This window comes from Callospermophilus lateralis, chromosome 5 (genome assembly GCF_048772815.1).
Source record: "Callospermophilus lateralis isolate mCalLat2 chromosome 5, mCalLat2.hap1, whole genome shotgun sequence".
NCBI lineage: Eukaryota > Metazoa > Chordata > Mammalia > Rodentia > Sciuridae > Callospermophilus > Callospermophilus lateralis.
The window spans coordinates 43225402-43245084 of NC_135309.1; the positions used below are offsets into that span (position 1 = coordinate 43225402).

General features: G+C 52.1%; 1 protein-coding gene across 10 annotated transcripts; it reads right to left on the bottom strand.

Annotated features, from left to right (window-relative positions):
* Nucleotides 1-1098: 1098 nt before the first annotated feature.
* On the bottom strand, nt 1099-14768 carry Pdlim7 (PDZ and LIM domain 7). Of its 10 annotated transcripts, none has more exons than XM_076856612.1 (14): nt 14681-14768; nt 13635-13741; nt 9811-9962; nt 9704-9734; nt 9148-9266; nt 8789-8809; nt 8411-8547; nt 8251-8287; nt 7228-7289; nt 6845-7079; nt 5388-5568; nt 1761-1881; nt 1558-1673; nt 1099-1418 (listed from the first exon to the last, which is right to left on the bottom strand). In XM_076856612.1, exons 2-14 carry the CDS (start codon nt 13728-13730, stop codon nt 1332-1334), a joined length of 1395 nt encoding a protein of 464 aa, XP_076712727.1. In that variant the 5' UTR covers nt 13731-13741; nt 14681-14768; the 3' UTR covers nt 1099-1331. The 10 variants fall into 10 exon arrangements, with proteins under 10 accessions (XP_076712727.1, XP_076712726.1, XP_076712732.1 ...); XM_076856611.1 differs by having other exon boundaries at nt 7228-7298; XM_076856617.1 differs by lacking the exon at nt 9148-9266 and having other exon boundaries at nt 8793-8809.
* Between the last annotated feature and the right edge of the window lie 4915 nt (nt 14769-19683).

The window sequence follows — 19683 nt, forward strand, 5'->3', positions numbered from 1 at the left end:
GTGGTGCTGGAAATCAAACCCAGGGTCTTGTGCATGATAAGGAAGTGCTCTACCATATCCAGAGCCCAAAGACATGTTGAAGGGGCCAACAGATATGCTGAAGTCCTCATGCCAGAGAGCCCCAAAGAACCAGTGACCATGAGCACAGTGAGTTGTCACACTGTCCTAGTATGAGTCTTCTCTTCATTCAGTCCCTCTCCAGTCCATGCTTGGGACAGGAAAGATGAAGGCATCAATGGGAAGCAAGAAGTCCCAGGGAATGATGGGCCACCAACAAAACCTCCAGTCCTTGAGATACCAGACTGGGACCAAGTGGCAGCTGGTTTCGGGTCTGGCTTCTAGTCTGGCTTGTGACTAGAGGTTATGTGACCTTTGCTAGGTCTCCTAACCTTTCTAACCTCATCTGGAAAAGGAGTAAGTAACTGCAGGTACCTCCTAGGGTTGGTGGGGAGATTGTGGGGATGATGTAAGCAACATACGGTATATACTGGATGCCTATACTAGCTTTGGTCCTCTTCTTCCTGCCCCTTGTTCCCTGGGCCCTCACTTTGGACTCCCTGGGTCCAGTCACTGGGTCCCATCTCTGCCACTTTCTTCCCCTGGCCTTTGCCCTCTGATCATTGTCCCACCTTTCCTCCAGTTTCCTTCCTCCTTCTCACTAACATCGGGGCCTCTTTCCAGAACACAAATCCAAACTGGTTCCTTCACTATCTCAAACTCTTTGTCCTGCCTTTCCCTTTCCTAAAGAGAGCTCCAGCACCTGAGCCTGGCACTTGTGGCCTCCCAGGACCTGGGGATGTGGTTCTCAGCCCCACTTTCTGTTTCAGTTCTTAGGCATATAGACGGTGGGTGGCACCTGTGGGACTCATTCTGGCTGTCAGTGTCTTTCATGCCCCATCTCTGTAGATCTGCCCTTATTTCCTCTACACTCACCTCCATGCCAGGCCAGACCAGTGGCTCCCCTCACATTTAGAGGCTGTAACCTTATGCCTTCCGTATCCCCAACTCCAAGAAAACCATCTTAACCGGTGTCCTGCTAAATGCCTCAAGTCCCACCGTTACTGAAGCACAGGGAAAGGCACAGAGCACACAGCTGGATACAGGTTTATTGTGGCACTGGAGGTGAACAGGGGCTGGTGTGGCCAGCACCGGTAATATGATGGTGGTGGAGGAAGTGTGTATGGGGTAAGTGAAGAGGTTGGGACAGGGTCCAGGGAACCCCAGACTCTGGCCAGGAGTTGGGGTTGGGGCAACCATTGCCAGCCCTTCCCAGAAATGTTGGGGGCAATGACTCCAGACCTCTCACTCTTTAGGCTGAGCGAGTCCTGGGCTTACACATGGGAGAAGGCATGACTCTTGCAAAGGGGCTTGTCCTTCTTGGAGTAGAAGGTCTTTCCTTCCAGGTTGATCTGACATATCTGGGGACAGGAAAGGTCTAGTTACATGGGGTCACAGGTAGCTGGAAAGGCCCTTTGCCAATCTCTCATGCATCCCACAGGTAGGATATAGGAATGGGGCTAGAGAAGAACAGAGGGTGGCAGGGGTGCGGGCTCTCACCGCACAAACGAAGCATGTGTCATGCCAGCTGAAGCCCAGAGCCTCTAGGAAGCGGTCCCCAGCATCAATCTTGAAGTCACATCCACGGCATTTGGTGCCAAACATCTTCTCGTAGTCTAGGGATGGAGGCAGAGAAGAAAGGGGCCTGGATTCCTGTCTGCCCCACACTTTGCCCCCCTTGCCTTCCATGGGCAACCCCATACCTCGCTCGCAGTAGGGTGCCCCTTCCTCCATGTAGAAGGCCCTATTGCGGATAGGTGTCTTGCAGGCAGCACAGGTGAAGCAATGCACGTGCCAGGTCATCTTTAGGGCATGCATGATCTCCTGAGAGGGGGCCACAGTTATTTCATCAGACTCAGCCCTTTCCACCAGAACATAGGACGCAGGAAGGCTGGACTTGGGCTAGAGTCTTTCTCCTGCTAAGTTTTACATCCACTCACCCAGGACCCTCATTACTCCATCACCCACCCCACGTCTCCACATGCATGTCCACTAGGCCCTCAGATTCACCATGTACAAAATTCAGCACCCAACTCTGCACCACAAACCTGCTCCTCCCACAATTTTTAGTAATTCCACTCTTCTATCTGCTCTAGCCAAATTCCTTCCCTTGTCCTATCACACTCTCACACTGACCCCAATACATTGGACTCTTACCTGCCACTAACATGACATGCCAAGCACACCACTGTCCTGGGTTATATACTGGCTGTCCCCTTTGCCTGGATTACTCCATCCCAGATATCTCAAGATTCCCCTGTTCCTCACCTCCTTCGTTTCTACATAAATGTCACCTGCTCCATGTGGTCCGCGCTAGTCACTCTAATCCACCTTCTCTATGCCATGCTTCCGGTACCTTTTACTTTCCCCTTTCCTTTTTTCTGTATCTACCAGATAACATTTTTTTCTGTCTATTACTTACTGTTTTTCTCTCCCCCATTCTCCTGGCTAAAATCATGGGCCAGGAGGACATGAAGCATTAACTGCTCTATTAACTAATCTATCCCAACAGTGCCTGGCCTGCAGTGGGTCCTCACCAATCAGGGTGAGTCGAGTTAACTAGGCTCTACTGGAGGTGGGAAGAAGCAGGCTCACAGTACAGGCTCTCCCTCAGGCTAAGTTGTTTTCCCCAGAACCCTCAAGCCAACCAGGGACAGTGGCACTCAGATCTGGAGTAGGCAGAGGGCAGCGTGGCCAATACCTTTACCTTCTCTGGAGATGCAGTTGTTTCCCTCATGAATTGGGAACCTAACACTAGACTTGTAGGGCTGGTGTGAAAATGACCCCACGCTTGAAGCAAGGGGTCCAGATTGAATCTCTCAAGGGCCGGGCCGGGGACTGTGTTATGGGGGACTACCTGCTCTGCTTCTGGGGGCAGTGTGGATGGGTTCACTCAGGAATGCCCAGATGACTCAGGTTGAAACCTAAGTGTGAAAGTGAAACCTCCTTTTTCATTTTTGTCCTGCAGTGCTGGCGATGGAACCCAGAGTCTCACTCACGCTAGGCAAGTGAGCTACATCCCCTGCCTTTAAAAATTTTATTTTAAAATAGGGTCTCACTAAATTGTCCAGGCTGGCTTGGAACTAGTGGTCCTCCTGTCTCAGCCTCCCAAGTAACTGGGATAAAAGGAATGTGCCACCAAGCCCAGTTTCAGCTTGATTTTTAAATGATAACCATTGACTTAGAAATGAAAGGGTGGCCAAGGAAGAAATAATTATGGGTGACACCTAGCTCTTGATGGCTCATTTGTACCCTTTACAACACCTGTATCATATTTTGTGTTAATTTTTCTTTTCCTTTTTTTTTTTTTTTGGCATTGAAGATTGAACCCAGGGGCACTCAAACACTGAGCTATATCCCCAGGCTTTTTTGAGATAGCAATTTTTTATATAATGATTTTTTTTCCTTTTCCTTGTTTTAATTCTTTTTCTCTCAAACTTGTGATTCTCCTGCTTCAGCCTTCCCAGTTGCTGGGATTACAGGCTTGCGCCATTGTACTCAGTTTCATGTAAATCTTGAAACCATACTGGTCAGGAGTTACTGCTACTCCTTTAGTGAGGCTCAGAGAAAGAAACTGGCTCCTGTTCACATGGCCAATAGAGGGCAGAAATGGGTTTTATGCCCATGTTTGGCTGGCTCCAAAACTGGCCTTTCCCACAGAGTGATGCTGCCCCTTCTAAGTTAACAAACAGGCCAAAGTGAAGGAACTTACGCCTCCAGCTAGTGGAGGGGGGCACCCACAGGGGCTGACTGCAAGGGCTAGTGCCCAGAGCTGGGAGAGGGGTTTCTGCCTGTATGCAGAGTCACCTGTGGACCAGTTCTCAACTTGTGTGTCTCCCCCTTAGGGCATGCTACATCTGTCTCCCTAGTGTCTGGCATTCCTATTGTCTTGGTCTAGACTCCAGCAGCACCCAGTTCCCTGGCTTTAGCTCAACCTCCAACCTTGCCCCAGAAGATGCTTTTGAGGCACATCTGACCTCATCAGCCCCAGCTCCATATCTTAACCCAACCCCACCTACCTCTTCTGCCTATCTCACGCCCTTCTCAGGTGCGGCCTTGTGACACAGCTGCTCCCTCTGCTTATATATTTTCTCAAATGAATTCCTACTCATGGTCAAGTTCCACTTAGAGGTCACTTCTTTCTTGTTCAAGTGTTTACTGACAACCTCCTATATACAGTGCACGGGCTTGACGTAAACATTCCTGTTCTCAGCCAGTGGAGTTCACACCCAGGGAAATAAGAGGAGACAAAATGACTGGAGTATAGTGAGCAAACTGGGGAGCCTGACCTGTGGGGAGGGTAGGTGTCAGGAAAGATGTTCCTGAGGGAAAGTGATTGTTGAGTTCTAAATGAAGGAAGGAAAGAGGTAAAAAAAGGGCTGTAAGAGTGTACAAAGGCCCTGTGGTGGAAGGAACAGAATTCACTGTCAAAATGAAGAGGTTAGAGTGGCTAAAGCATGAATAAGGGATTGGTGGGAGTGGCACAGGGGTCTTCAGAATATACCTAGAATGGCCAGGTCTCTGCTACCTCCCCTTAATCCCCAGAGCTTCTGGCCAATTCTGTGGCATAAAGTAAGTGGCAAATAGAATTTTCAAGGAACTACTGAGCAGTAAGAACATCTATTGGAATACCTGCCAGGTTGGTGAGGTCAGACTCCTGCCCTGGGGAGAGTGAGGCAAGAGTCCTCATGGCCTTGGTACCTGAATTTAGTGGGGCTTGAAGTTAAGGCCTTGAGATATCCAATACATTTCTTTTCTCCTTTTTATTTGCTTACGCCTTTTTGGGGGGCTCGGCAGGGATGCTGGGGATTGAACTCAGAGGCACTTGACTACTGAGCCACATCCCCAGGCCTAAATTGTCTTTTATTTAGAAACAGTCTCACTGGGTGCTTAGCACCTCGCTTTTGCTGAGGCTGGCTTTGAAATCATGATCCTCCTGCCTCAGCCTACCAATCTGCTGGGATTACAGGCATGTGCCACTGCTCCCGGCTGCTTAAGCCTTTTTGAACAGAATTATGGTCTTTGGTTGTGAAGATCCTGGATGATATAAAGTGAGGTCAATAGAGCAACCCATTTATTAGGCTGGGTTTTGTTTGTTTGTTTGGTTTTTGCCTGTTTTGTTTTCTGTGGTGCTGGAGATTGAACCCTGGGCCTTACATGGTAGGCAAGTGCTATACCATTGAGCTACACCTCTACCCCTACTAGGCTGTTTAAGATCCAACGGGCTCATGCAGAGAGAGCTACAGGCTAGGCAGTACTCAGTACTCCTCATTGCTGACATGTTCAGGATTTGCCTTCCCACCTGCCATCCCTCTGCCAGCCTCACTCACGCCTGTGATCTTCTTCTTGCACTTGGCACAGCTGGGGGCGTAGCGCACATCATAGCAGGGAGGGCAAAAGATAGCCCCCTTCTCCTCAAAGAAGCCGCCTTCCTCCAGGACCTTCCCACACTGGCTGCACACAAACTCCTCAGGGTGATAAGCGTGGCCCAGTGCCACCAGGTAGCGGCCCCTATAGGGAAGTAGGGCAGTGAAAGGGAATGAGTTGGGAGCTCCAAGTGGGTTTATTTAGCACCTAGTAAGAAATTTTAGATGGGGTAGTTCACTCTAATTTTTTTTCCCCCAAATAAAGCAGAATATAAAGGCTGGATTGTGGCTCAGTGGTAGAGTGCTTGCCTGGCATGTGTGAGGCACAGGGTTCTCAACACTGCACAAAAATAGAGGTCCATCAAATGAATATCAACAACAACAAAAAAGCAGAGTACAGATTTAGGAAGTGACTAGTCCAAGGTCACACACTGAAAGTGATGAAGATTGAAGAGAGATAGCTTTGTCATGTTGCATAGAATTGATGACACAAGAGTCAGTTTGAAGCTAGGAGAATGGTGGGAGCTGATGACTTGAGTTTAATGAGACACACCTGAGGGACTGGTGCCCTATTGGACAGGAAGCCCTGCATGCTGATGAACACTTGAGAAGACCCCATGGCCTGCCCTGTCCTGCTTGCTTGTTCCAACTTGGGGAGGGGCATGCAAGTCTTAGATAAATAGGGGTCTAAGAAAGAGGAGGATCCCTAGAGGTGGTGATGCACGCCTGTAATCCCAGTGGCTCTAGAGGCTAAGACAGGCGAATCACGAGTTCAAAGCAACTGCGAGGCACTAAGCAACTCAGTGAGACCCTGTCTCTAAATAAAATACAAAATATGGCTGGGAATGTGGCTCAGTGGATGAGTGCCCCTGAGTTCAATCCCGGGTACCAGAAAAAAAAAAAAAAGGAAGGAGCAGGGTACTTTGCAAATCTGCCTAAGAGCTGATGGGAGGCAAAGCAGGGCAGGGCTGGAGATGAGAACTAGGAAGGTTCCAGAGTCTGGCACACTGACTCTGAGGGGATATGTTACTCTGCTGGGCCCCAGGGAGCAGTGCAAACAGGGAGGGGCCTCTGACCTGTCCACTCTGAGAGCAGAGGCTTAACAGAAAGAGCAGAAAGAGAGAGAGAGAGATATGCAGATGGGCTGGGAGAGGACAGCCCCTTCTTTGCCCAGAGTATAGCTTCAAGGTGTCACTTGACTTTCTTCATTTCAACAGGGCAAATATTGCTAGAGATTGGCATGAGTGGGGTGGTGGGGTGGAGTAGGTGGTATAGGATTCAGAATCTGAGGACCTGGACCAGGTCCCTACTCCAGCTTCCACTGGGAACTGAATCCTTATTCTCCCTCAGTAGCAGCTTAGAAGTAGGTGAATAGACAGACCAGGTCTAGGCGAGGGTAGGAAGGAAATAGGGTCACCCACCGGATGACCTTGTGGCACTGGTGGCACACAGGAGTCTTGCCGTTGTTGCTGCCCCCTCCTGGGCCTCCTCCAGCAGCAGCCTGCACAATGGAGGTGCGGTTCTGCAGAGGGGTGGGTGTGGCTGGCTGGCTGTGCCGGGTCAGCACGGTGCTTGTTTTGTCCGGGGCATAGCGCTCGGCAAATGCAGGGTCCACAGCCCAAGGTGGGCGGCTGCTGGGGCTAGGGGTGGTAGGGCCTGCCAAGGCCAAGGAAAATGGCTCCAGAGGGGTGCCCAGGGATCCCAAAGAATAGAGGGTGGAGCCTGGGGCAGCTCAGAGGAGCCTACCACCACCACATCCCTGGAGGCTTCCCACCCTTCCCGAGGCCCAAGCCCACTCTCTCACCAGGCCAGGGTTCCTGGGCTGTAGTTGAGGCTGGGACTGGGGCTTCTGTCCTGGACACCTGGCTGCAAGATCTGCCATTCAAGGCACTGAATGGCTGAGGCATCTGGCATGTCCCACCCCCCAGTTTAGTCCTGCTGGCCCCTGGGAGATGCCCTGGGTACATGAAAGCTGCTGAGCTGGACTCCAGGTCCCTCTGGAGTAGGGATGGGGAGGGTTGCTTCTTTAGCTAGGTCCCAGCTATCTGGTCTGTCATGTAGAGCTGGGAGGTGAAGCAGAGCTTCTGCTCCTTAGGGTAACTCTTGGGCTCCCCTTACCCCAGCCTACTTTGTTGGCGGGATAAAGCCCCCTCTTTGCCAGGTACCCCCTCCCACTATGGCAGAGTGGCAGGGCCCACACTGAGCCTGAACCATCTAACACTGCCGTACCTAAAATGCAAACCAGGCCAATAAAGAGAGAAGACAGAGGCAGAGAAAGCAGGCCTGAGAATGTTTATTTCCGTGCCCAGGGCAGCGCAGACTGGCAGACAGCAGTACCACAGGGCAAAAGAGGGAAGGCAGTGTCAGATGAAGTCAGGCCCTGTGCCAGGCCGGCTTCTGGGGCCAGGCCAGCAGAAGGCTCAGACCAGGGGCAGGAAAGGGGTGGGTAAGGTAAGCAGAAGCTGGAAGCACAAAGGGAGTGCCTTGGGCAGGAGGAACAGAGAAAGAGGCAGAGGGCAGCCGGCCGGAGAGGGTGGGCTACGACTGCACGTTGAGCACGTGGGCAGAGCGCTGGTGGTGCCAGTCCCGGAGGCGGGTGTAGCGTGGGCTCTGTAGCTCCAAGACATACTTTTCCCTGAGGGGCAGAGAAAGGAGGAAGTGAAAGGAAGGAGAGATGGAAGGGAAGCAGGGAGGGAGGATGGAAGGAAGGAAAGAAGAAAAGGAGGAGAATGGAGAGCCCGGCTGGGGAGGTCCAGGGCAGACACAGGGGTGGTGCTGGGATGGAAGAGGTGGGAAGTGGGAGACAGGCTGGTGCCTGGATTTTTACCTCGACTTCTTCAGGTGCTCCTCATCCGGGTCTTGCACTGAGAGGGCAGAGGCAGGCATTGACCGAGAGAAATGAGGGCCAACCCAGCCTTAATCCTTGGCAGAGGGTCAGGCCTGGGCTGGGGCCAGGAGAGTCTACCCTGCCCTGGGATGGCACTTACTGAACTCGGTGCCCGTGAGGTGGGCAAGGATGCGGAAGGAGCGGGACTGGCCTGTCCCTGGCCGTGGCCGCCAGTCCTCGGTGTTCTCCATCAGCCGCTGCTTGCTGGCATCGGGGACCAGCGGTCGGAGCGGCTGTCTGTGGGAAGGGTATGGCTCAGAACCTCACAATGGGGATGGGTAGTAGGGGCAGGCCCTCCCAGAATTTGGTATAAATGGGTCACCGTGATGGGAGAGAGAGGGAGAAGGGTAAGGCTAAGGGCCCTGCTGGGTGGGTGGCTGGGTGAGTGAGAGAGGGGAGTAGGCCAGCTGGGGTGGGGAGGGACCACCGCCCAGAGTGACAAAAAGAAGGAAGAGAGGGACAGGCAGAGGAGGCTCACTGACTTGTCAGGGGTCTGCACCTGTGAAGGAAATAGATGGACAGATAAAGGGACAGACACAAAGGGAGGAAAAAAGATGGGGAAGGGTCAGAGGAGCTGGGGGCGAGGTGCCGCTGATTGAGGCTCAGTTGGCCCAACACCACACCCCAACCCAGGCCACCAGTGGGGGACAATGACTCTGTTCAAAGTCCCCCATAAGGGCGGTGCCTGTAGCTCCCACCCCGGCCGCCAGGGGTCGCTGCCGCACGGTTCCCGCCCGGCTGGGGCGCAGTGCACACTGAGCAGCAGCAACGACAATGGGTGTGGGGCCAACATAGGACTGGACAGTGTGGGCGGTGGGCGGGCAGGAACTGACGTACCCATTCTGCTGCGGGGCGCTGTCAGCAGGCGGGGGGGCCCCAAAGGGCCGAGCCGTCTTGTTGAGGGACGCACTGGGTGCAAAGGTGTACCGCGGGGGTTCCGCGGCAGGGGCCAGGGCCTGGGCGGAGACAGAGCCGAGCGGGGAGGGCGAGGGTGGGAGCCTGGGTGGGAATGGGGCGATTTCCCACCAAAGGGCAGTGGCAGCTCCTGCTCCGCCCCACACATCTGGCTGAAGGCATCAGGGAGGGGGCGACTCAAATTTCAAGGGCCCCATTTGGGAGCTATAATCTCAGCCTACATGGGGCCAAGGAAGGACCAAGTGTGGGTGGGCACACAGCACAGGAGGCAGGCGGACAGACGGGCAGGCATGCGTGGTGCTGGGACCGGACCGTGCGGCAGCCCTGGATTCCACTCCCATTTCCCCAGACCTTGCTCATTCTGGCATCTGCCCCCTGCTCCCAGTAGGGATGGGGTGCCAAGGCTGTGCCAGGGAAGGCAGGTCAGCTCAGGGGTCCATGCCCCTCCTGCCCAAAGCCCAGATTTCCCCTTGCCTACCTTCTGCGGTTTGCTCTGAACTGGCTGGGCCCTGGAGAAGAAGGGAAGGAAGTGACAGTGGGCCCAGCCAGAGGCAGCCCCTACCCACCAGCAGGCCACAGCAGTACCTGCTGAGACCCAGGCTGAGGCGTTCCCCACAGGCACGGATCTTGTTCTGGGCTTCAATGTGCGTGAGGCTTCCTGTGTTCTCGCCATCAATGCTCAGCACCCAGTCTCCCACAGCCACTCCGGCCTGAGAAGCTTTGCCTCCAGGAGTGAGCTGTGGACAGAGAAAGGGTCACAAAGGCCCAGGATTTCTCTCTCTCTCTCTCTTTTTGGTACTGGGGATTGAACTCAGGGGTGCTTTACTACTGAGCCACATACCCCAGTCCTTTCCGAAACAGGTATGTTTTCCAGGCTGACCTTGAACTTGCAATACTCCTGCCTCAACCTCAAGTTGCTGGGATTACAGACATGTGTCACTGCACCCAGTGAGGCTCAGGACTGTGCAACCCAAACTGAGGCCAACAGTTGTCAATCTTGCCTAGCCCCACTTCCAGTACCCAGAGGCTATTATAGTCAACATTTTTCTGGGCGGCTGCTGGATCCTAAAGCAACCTTGGAGGAGGTGGTGCTCATCCACTGCACAATTTTCTCCCTCACACTGCTCATTTAAGCACCTCCAGGACCCTCCTTCACAACCCAGACACTGCTGTAATGTCAACAAACAGTCACCCTCAGGTTTTGATCACAGTCTTTTGAGGCCCTTGCTGGCCTCCCTCTCAGGCTGTTCCACCTACCAGATATAACCTCTGGCTTGTGCTTGTGGCAGCTTCATCCCTGGCACCACTGAGTGTACTCACTGACCTCTTACACTATCACCCTATCCCAGGGCTTTCTGTAGGGTTATGTCTAGACTTGGAGTAGGTCTTGTCATCTCCAGTTTCCCTGTGAAAGGTGCCTGAATGATGCCAAAGGAGTTTCATAGCTTTAAATTGATGTCATTTCCATGTCCCCAACCCCATGGGCTCTGAGTCAGAAATCCCCAGTTTGTGTGGTAAATGAGGGATACAGCAGGCTGGGAGAAATGGCAGCCACCAGCATTAGCTGTTTGGAAAGCAGTGATCTTGGTCAAAGGAAAATGGAATCTGTTGCTGAAGGGCTGAGAGTCTATTTATAAAGGCCTGAGAGTAGAGGGGCCACTTCCCAGGCCCCTGGCAGAAGTGACCCTGACAAATTGAGTCCTTCCAGTCACAACACAGGCAGATGGCTGTCTATGGGTCTGAGCCCATGGGACTACCCAGCTATTTGGCAAGGGGCATGGCACTGCATTGAGCAGGCTTAATTTACACTTCACAGATGGTGGTGGGAATTGTGGGGTACAGGCTGCCAGAGGCCTCAAGAGGCTTCTCAGGTGGGCTGGTACATGAACTGCTGAGGCAAGCAGAGGGGAAATGAGAGGTTCCAGAGAGGTGCCAGGGGCAGTGGGCCAGATGCAGAGACTGCCAGCACTGGGACAAAAGGGAGAGCTAGGTTCAATGGCTCTATTTCATGCTTGCAAAGGTTAAAAGAACATAAAGATGATGGACCCTTCTTTACTTGCTAAATAATAATACTAAGAACTTGGAGCACACATTGACAGTGAATCCTCCTGTGGAAGAATCTGAGAATATACCCATTTCTCACACAGACAAGGAGATTAAGCACCTTAAATCACCTAGCTATTAAGAGGCAGGGCCAGGATTTGACCCTGATTCTAAGGCTCCACCACTCTAGGCCACCTCTGCTGAGTGTGGGCACCCAACCGAGGGATCAACACACCTATAAAGGCTCCCTGATTCCCTGCCTCACCTTTAGTTCAATCCAGTCCCTTACAATGGGTATGGGGAAGTAACAACCTTCAGGGGAAGTGACTTACTTAAGGTCATGGTGAGTCAGGAGGGGAAACCTGGTTCAGTCACTCTCTAAGCACACAAACTGGCTCCCAGGAGGCTATACAGGCTGAGTCTGAGGTCGGGGTCTTGGGGTGGACAGGAGCAGCTGGCTCCAGAAAAGGGGTGTGTGAGGAGGTAAAGGACTACTTCCTTCCCTGGAGGAAGGGAGGCGGAAGGAGGAGTAGGGGAGTGGTCAGAAAGGTGGAGAAAGAAGTAAGAGAGAGCTCTGAGGTGGCTAGAGGGGAAAGCAGGAGGAACTCAGGCTAGGAGCAGGAGGAGGCCTCAAGGATTAAGGAGGGGAAAAGCCAGGGGGCTGGACACTGTACCAGGGCGGGGGTGAGTCAGCCTAAGGGCTCCAACGAGAAGCCCAACCCCCCAGTCCCAGACGTTACCTCATCTCCCAGGCCTGGGCCCACAGCCAGCCCTAGCCCGTCCCTCTTCCCTCTACTCTGGGGTCAGGGGAGGGATAGGGGGCTGGCCCAGCTCAGAAAAGACCACCCCACCCGGCCACCCATCAGGGCCTAGATCCAACTTCAGAGCTGGGCTCAGCTGGTGGCCCCACCCACATGCTAAGGCTGCTGACAAGGGAGCCCAGACCCAGAGTGCCCCCAACAGGCCACATATAAAAGGTCATCATCAATGAAGAAACTGAGGCTGAGACAAGCCACATTGGCCAGCACTTTCCCCAGGGAAAGGAAGGGGAATGGAATATAGAATAGGCTTAAAGATTGTGCAGGGGACTATGTATGTGTGGTAGGAGGACCACTGCCCTTAGATATCCTGCTGACAGGGCATTTTCCAGAACATAGAAGGATCCCTGGAAAGAACACTGCTTGCCCAGACCACCAAGCCCAACTCCCACTGACAGACTCTTGCCTTGGGGCTCCTGTTAGGCTGGGCAGTGCCTCCACAAACCTCTGGCCCCTGCCAGGCTGGGCTTGCCCTGGGCTTCCTGCCAATAGCTGTCTGCCCACAGGGGGCTGGGTGGGCCTCTTTGGGCAGGCGGATGTGGGGGCAGGAAGTTCCCACCCCCTTCTGACCCCCAGGCCACAATTAGAGACACCAAGTCCAAAGGCTGGTCTCACCCACTCTGGGCAGACAGTTTCTACCACAACTGGGCCCCACTGCTGGCGCTGCCACCTGACGACCAGGTGAGGTGCCCACCAATGGAGTCCAGGGGTCCAGGTCTAGGCTAGCCCTTTTGGTCTCTGTAGACTCTAACCACTGTTGGCTATGCCAGCTGGGGATGCATTCTTGGGCTTATAAGGCAATCCCCCTGCCACAGGGAGGAGCCAGCCCCCAGCTCCGCCCCACCAGGGCAGACTCTAGGAATTAAGAGTCAGAACCCCAATAGCCCCCAACAGGGGCTATTAAGCCCAGTCTTACAATATCTCTGTTCAGGGTCAAGGGCCACCATAACCTGAATAGAACCACTTGATGGGGACATAGGCTGAGAAGAGTTGGAAAAGGTTGGGAAGAAACCTTTTCCTCCAAGCCACCAAGAGCACAGGCCATCTTGCACCTAAATTCAAAATTTGCTTTGCCATGGACTTGCGGAATGATCCCCTTATGCCTTTCCAAGTAGTCTCATCTGGAAAAACAGCATGGCAACTGTTATTCCCTGAGTGAAAGCAAACTTAAAATAAGATCCTATGGTCAAAGAGCTGTGCCTGAGGCCTGACTCCATGCAATGCTCCCTCAGGTTCAGACACTCCCTGGAGACATCAGGTTCCCATCCTGCAAAGGAGGCCTCCTGTTTGCCCTCAGGTATGGCCACAGGAGCTGGGTGGAATGCCATCAGGTTAGGCCAGTGCTAGGGAAGTTTAGGAATTCCTATTCCAGGATTCACCTAGTTGGGAGCCCTTATGGCAGGTGTCCACCATATTTCTGGACACCTCCTGGTCTTTTGAGCCCTGTTGTTCCTGTTCAGATTCCTCCCCTCACATCACCCACTGAAGACCTAAGACCCACAGATTCCCCCCCCCCCGGGGGGGATCCATTCCTCAACCCAGGCTCACCCGGGAGATAGAGAGGGGCACATTGAAGTCCTTGCCCCCTTGCAGCCGGAAGCCCCAAGGTGCTGGCCCCTCTAGCACCACCTTGAAGGAATCCATGGTGCCTGTTCCTGAGAAGAGAAGATCAGTGGTTAGCATTGCAGGAAGGCCAGCCCAGTGCTGGACACTAGCCTTGGACAGTTGCCAAGCACCAGGGGAAGACACTGGGCACACACAAGGAATGGATGAGTAGGTATCCTATCAGATTTGTCAGGTAGACCTCACTTATAAACACAAGGGCAGACCCCCTCCGCCCAGGAACTGGGAGCCCTCATTTATGCTAGAGATTCTTTCCATCCAGAGGTGAACTGTGAGACTAATTTGGCACGGCTTCTCCCCAAACCAGCCTGGAGCCTCGGATGGCGCGGTGGGGTGAGTCAGGGGCCACTCTCCTCTCCCCCGCCTCCAGGTCCCGGCAGGCAGGCCGCGGCTGAAGCCTGCTCGGACTATATAAGGCATGTAAGCTGACACTGTGCGGAGAGCCAGCGGAGGGAGTACTTGGGGGCTCAGGACGCGAGGGGGAGGGGAGGAGAAGGAAAGGAGGCGGCTGGAGCAAGTCCTAGCCATACGGGACTGGTCCATGCTGCAGGGAGCCAGAGCGGGACCCCTGGGAGAAGAAGGAGGGGGACGGGAGTGGTGCGCTGCCGGAGATCGGTGGCGGCTGGGATCCCAAAGCGTGGTCAGGAAAGGGATCTACCCTGGAAAAGAGTGGGAGTGGTGCCGCCCACGCAGCATGGCTCCCACCACGACATGACTCAGTTTCCCCTTAGTCTCCCGCCTGGGCCCCACGATTTGGCCAAGTCCCGGCCGCAGGAAGCGGCGCAGGCGCCAATCCGCCCAGCGACAGCCGGCATCGCCTCAGGAAGGCGGGGGTAGGGGCAGAGGCAGGGGCCCCAGCTCGCGGGAGAAAGCACAGCGCTGGCCAAGAGCCCCAATGCCCTCCAGGGCCCTTAGCAGGCTCCCGGGCCCTGTCTGGTCCAGCCCAAGACGCCCTGGGCGGTCACCTGTACCTGCTCTGCCCCGCCGGGGCGCTGGTAGGCGGCGGGCTCCGAGCAGAAGCGATGCGATCTACCGCCGGCGCTCTGACCCCGCCTCCGCGGACGCCGTCCGCTTTGAGTCCGCGGGAGGGGGCGGAGCCCTGGTCCATGCCTTCCTCAGAGCCACGCCCCTGGGCGTTCCCCCGGCCGCTGGGACGCCCCACCCAATCACGAAGCCCCAACTTCCCTTGAGTTTGAGGGCTCTGCCCTCCCTAGTCCGCCTAAGTGGGGCGGGGCCGGAGCAGGGCCTGAGCTGCGGACGCCGAGACCCAGAGATTCTAATCTATCGTCTCCAGTGTCTCGCCCAGCCCTGTGCGCCTCCCGCTGGCGGAGTGGTGGGAAAGCGGCATTTTGAAACCAGACAGACCTGGACTTTATCTCACCTTAGTTTTCTCCTCCGAAAAATGGGACAGTAAAACTCTTATTTCCGGGTGCCATGAAGGTCGGGTATGGTAGGCTCAGTATCCGTGGCCCCAGAATTTCTAAATCCGAGAGACTCGAGGAGTGGGGCAGGTCGAGGTGGGGTAAGTTGAGGGGGCAAGAGGGTTTCAAGTTAGGTTTGAAGAGGCTGAGGGTGTATAGCTCAGTGATAAAGTGCCTGGTTGGTATGTATGAGATCCTAGGTTCTTTCTCCAGTACCTACACCAACCAAATGGAGGTTTGCAGAACATTTCTGAAGCCAGAAAAATATCGCTGGAGTGAATGATGCTAGAAAGAACCCTTGGTCCATCCTGAGCCTGACAGCACCTCCAGTGAGGGTAGAACGGGGCTGGAGACTCCAGTGGGTTCTGCTCAGAGTCCCTACTTTGCCTCCAGCCTCAGCCAGGAGACTGTGGCTGGCCATGAGAAGATTGAGTACAGGTGAGTATTTGGGTGACTGAGGAGGCATCTGTCTTCCTCTTGCTGAGTGACCCTATCTCTTCATCTGGGATGTTGTCCCTTGCTGTTCTTCCCTCTCTACCATTATCACATCTCCCTTTTTGCATCATTCCCCTTACTATCCAAATCTCTGTAGGCGTTGTCATCTTTGAAGACTTCCTTTATAGTTTATCTGTCTTCCTGTCTCTACTTCCGTTCCTCCTGTTCTATCTTGTCCACTTCAGTAAGCTCTTGTCCACACCAGTCCTCTAAGAGCTCTCAAGGTCTTCTGTAACTTTCATCAAATCCATGGTGGCTTTCAGATTTCATCATACCTTGCCTAGGAGCAGCACTGGTCCGGGGTGATCACTTTCTTTTCTGGAATCACCCTTTTCCCCTGGTTTCAAAGCTTCTCCTCTGCGGCTTCATTAACCTCTTATTTTCCATCTCCCTTAGCAACTCCTCATCTGTGGATCTCTACACTCATTCCTTAAGTTCCCATGCTGTCCTATGACTTTCAAGTAACCCTTAAATGCCAAAGACTCCAAAGTTGCGTGGCCAACCCTGACCTCTCCCTTAGAACTGCAGACTCCAATACTTAATAGCCTGTCAAGATGACTACTGAGATATCTCAAACCATATGTCCCAATTCAAAACTGTGATTTTTCTCTAACCCCTTCCTCACCTGGCAGTGGCTCCACCAATAATCCAACTAGTTCAGCAGAAACAAAATTATCCTTCCCTTCTTGTCTCTGCAAATTCTACCTTCAATATGTCTGCACATTTAATCACTGGAACCCAGTTGTAGCCACTGTTGCTTCAGACACTGTCATCTTGTGTTTGGACACCTTAACAGTCTCCCTTCTTTCACCCCATGATATCTTTATTTATATTTATTATGTTTTTGCAGTCCTGGGAATTGAACTCAGGGATTCATGCATGGTAGGCAAGTGCTTTACCACTGAGCTGCATCCTAGCCACCCCCACTTTTTTTTATTCTGAGACAGGATTTTGCTAAGTTAGTTGCTCAGTGGCCTTAAACTTTCGATCCTCAGCCTCCTGAATAACTGGGATGACAGGAATGCACCACTACACCCAACCCAAAGTGATATTTTTAAGGCAGAAATCACACCTCAGCTTTTAGCTTTCCAATGGAATCACACTGTACTTAAAATAAAACTAAAATCGTTATACCTACACAACACTAAGAAAGCAGGTCAACCCTCCCACTACTTGCTCACTCTGTTGGAGCCACTCTGGCTTCCTTGCTGTTCCTCCAACATGCCAAGTATATTCCTGCACTTTCCTGGACCTTTGCACTTACTTTTCCCTCTGCTTAAATACTTTTCTCCAAATGTGTAAACAACAGTCTTTTCCACTGTGCTCTGCTCAGATATTTCCACCTTTAAGGGACCTTCCCTAATTTTTTTTACACAGATTTATTTTTTTGTATAGCACTTTCCACCCTCTCACATGATATTGTTTATCATCCTTTATTCCCATTAGAATGTCAGTCCCATGGGAGCAGAGATTTGTCTCTTGTTCTATTGCCTATACATGGTGAATGTGAATGAACAGATGAAAGAAGGAAAGAAGGATTGCAAAAGTGAAACAGCAAATGAGCAAAGAAGAAGTGGCAGCCTGGGTGGTGGGTCCTGGAAGTCTTTCAGCAGAGAGGACCCTGAGATCTCTTCCTTGGGTCAGTGCCAGGTTCAGGCCTGAATGGAGTAGCATATCCTTCCCAGCACAGGCAGCCCTTGAGTAGGAACAGGAGCTGGACTAGGACACAGTGCCCCCTGCTGGGAAGAACTGCAACTCCAAGACAAGGCTTCTAGAATCCTGGAGGTTTCCAAGGACTTTTCCTAAGTCTGGTTTGAAAATCACAGAAATTGCCAAGTAACAAAGAGGCTTAGATTTGTAATGAGGGAAAGGATGCCAGACTAGAGACCCAGAGTCCTGAGTTCCAGTTGTGGTCATGACCTTTTCTGGGTAACTCGTGTGTTCTAGGATTTTCTCCTCCTCCTCCTCCTCCTCCTCCTCCTCCTCCTCCTCCTCCTCCTCCTCCTCCTCCTCTTCTTCTTTTTTCTTCTTCTTTCTTCTTTCTTCTTTTTTTGGTAGTACTGGGGATTGAGCCCGGGGATGCTCTATCACTGTGCTATATCCAGACCCTTTTTATTTTTATTTGAATGGGGACAGGGTCTCTCCTGAGTTGCTGGGATTATGGGTATGTGCCACCATGCCCAACTATCCTGGGATTTTCTAAGCTGCCAAGTCCTGGACTTAGATTTTTTTTATTTTTAATTGTTGATAGATCTTTATTTTATTTATTTATACGTGGTGCTGAGAATTGAACCCAGTGCCTCGTACATGCCAGAAAAGTGTGCTACTGCTGAGCCCCAGCCCCAGCCCTGAATTTGTCACTGAAAGGAGGGGTCCCTGATATTGCCACAACTCTTGGCCTCACCTTGCTCCATGGCAGCCTGCTCAATCATGTGAAGCCTTTACCTGTCAGGAAATTTTCCATAAGTGACGCTAGATCTGCCTACACCTGGCTCCAACATTCTCCTGGGCTTTACCCTCTGTGGTTAAATCCATCCTGGGGCAGCACTGCATGCAGACCTCTTTCCCCAAACTTCCCTCCATACATTAAATTTGGAAATGCCTTTTGTATTTTGGCAGTGCTGGGAATAGAACCCAGATTCTTATACATGGTAGGCAAGTGTTCTACCCTAGCTCTGGAGATGACTTTTAAACATCCAGATATCTAATGTGCATTAGATTCTTAAATCTGGAGCTCAGGGGTGTGTACTGAAGATATATCTTTGGGAGTAATCTACACTTAGGTGGCCTAAAATATGAAATCTACATTTCATGTATATGAAATCTATGCATGATTTACTGACTCAGGATAGTGGTTGTTGACCTAGGATTCATACCACAATCACTCAGAAATTGAAAAGCCAAATACTGATGCCTAGATCCCATGTTGCCAGACTGATGAAATCAGAGCCCCTGGGGATGAATGTAGGAATTTGTCAAAGGTTTCCAGGTGATTCCATGTGTAGCCAAACTTGAGCTACACTGTGTCTGAGGCCAGACCCCTGGGGAAGAACTCTAACAAAGAGAAGAACAAAGAGACCAGCTACATAGCTTAGTGGTGGAGAGTTGCCTAACAGGGTGCAAGATGGTGCAAGGACCTGGGTTTGATCCCAGCACTGAAAAAAAAAAAAAAAAAAGGCTAGGAAGGAGAGACCATGAGATAGGAGGAGAAAAAACTGAGTGAACAGAAGGTGTTTCAATAAGGTGTCAAGGGATGGTGTTGTGGCTCAACAACAGAGCTCTTGACTAGCATGTGGGAGGCACTGGGTTTCATTCTCAGCACCACATAAAAATAAATAAATAAAAAGGAAAGGGTGTCAAGCTAGGGATATAGCTTAGTGATAAAGTGCTTGCCTAGTATGTGTGAAGTCTTGGGTTCAATCTCCAACACCACCACCAAAAGAACGATAAAAAAAGGTATTGAATAAGCTGAGAAGCTGAGGGAGTCCAGGGTACTTTTGTTTTGGGGAGCAAGATGGTTGGCAACTGTGGTAGGAACCGTGTAATGGAGTGGTGGGGAGAAAGGGAAATTGTAGTTAGTTAAGGAGAGAATGGGAGGTAAGAAAGTGGAAATGAGAGTAATCAACAACCCTTTTGAGGAGTTTCACTGTGAGGAGGAGCAAATGGGGAGGTGGCTAAAGGGGAATATGAGGTCAAGGGAAGATTTCATTTCTTTTTTGTTAATATTTATTTTTTAGTTGTAGATGGACACAATACCTTTATTTTATTTATTTTTATGTGGTGCTGAGGATTGAACTCAGGACCTCAGACGTGCCAGGCGAGCACTCCACCACTGAGCCACAACCCCAGCCCAAGGGAAGATTTCTTTTAAGTTATGAAATGATACACCATGTTTGCATGTGGCTGGAGATGATGATGACAATGACGACGATGACGACAGCAATAATGATCTAATCATGGATGGCTCCAGAAGAGAAAGGGGACCTGGGAGTGTAGCTCAGTCACAGAGTCACTGTCTAATGTATGAGGCTCTGGGCTCAGTCCCCAACTCTAAAGAG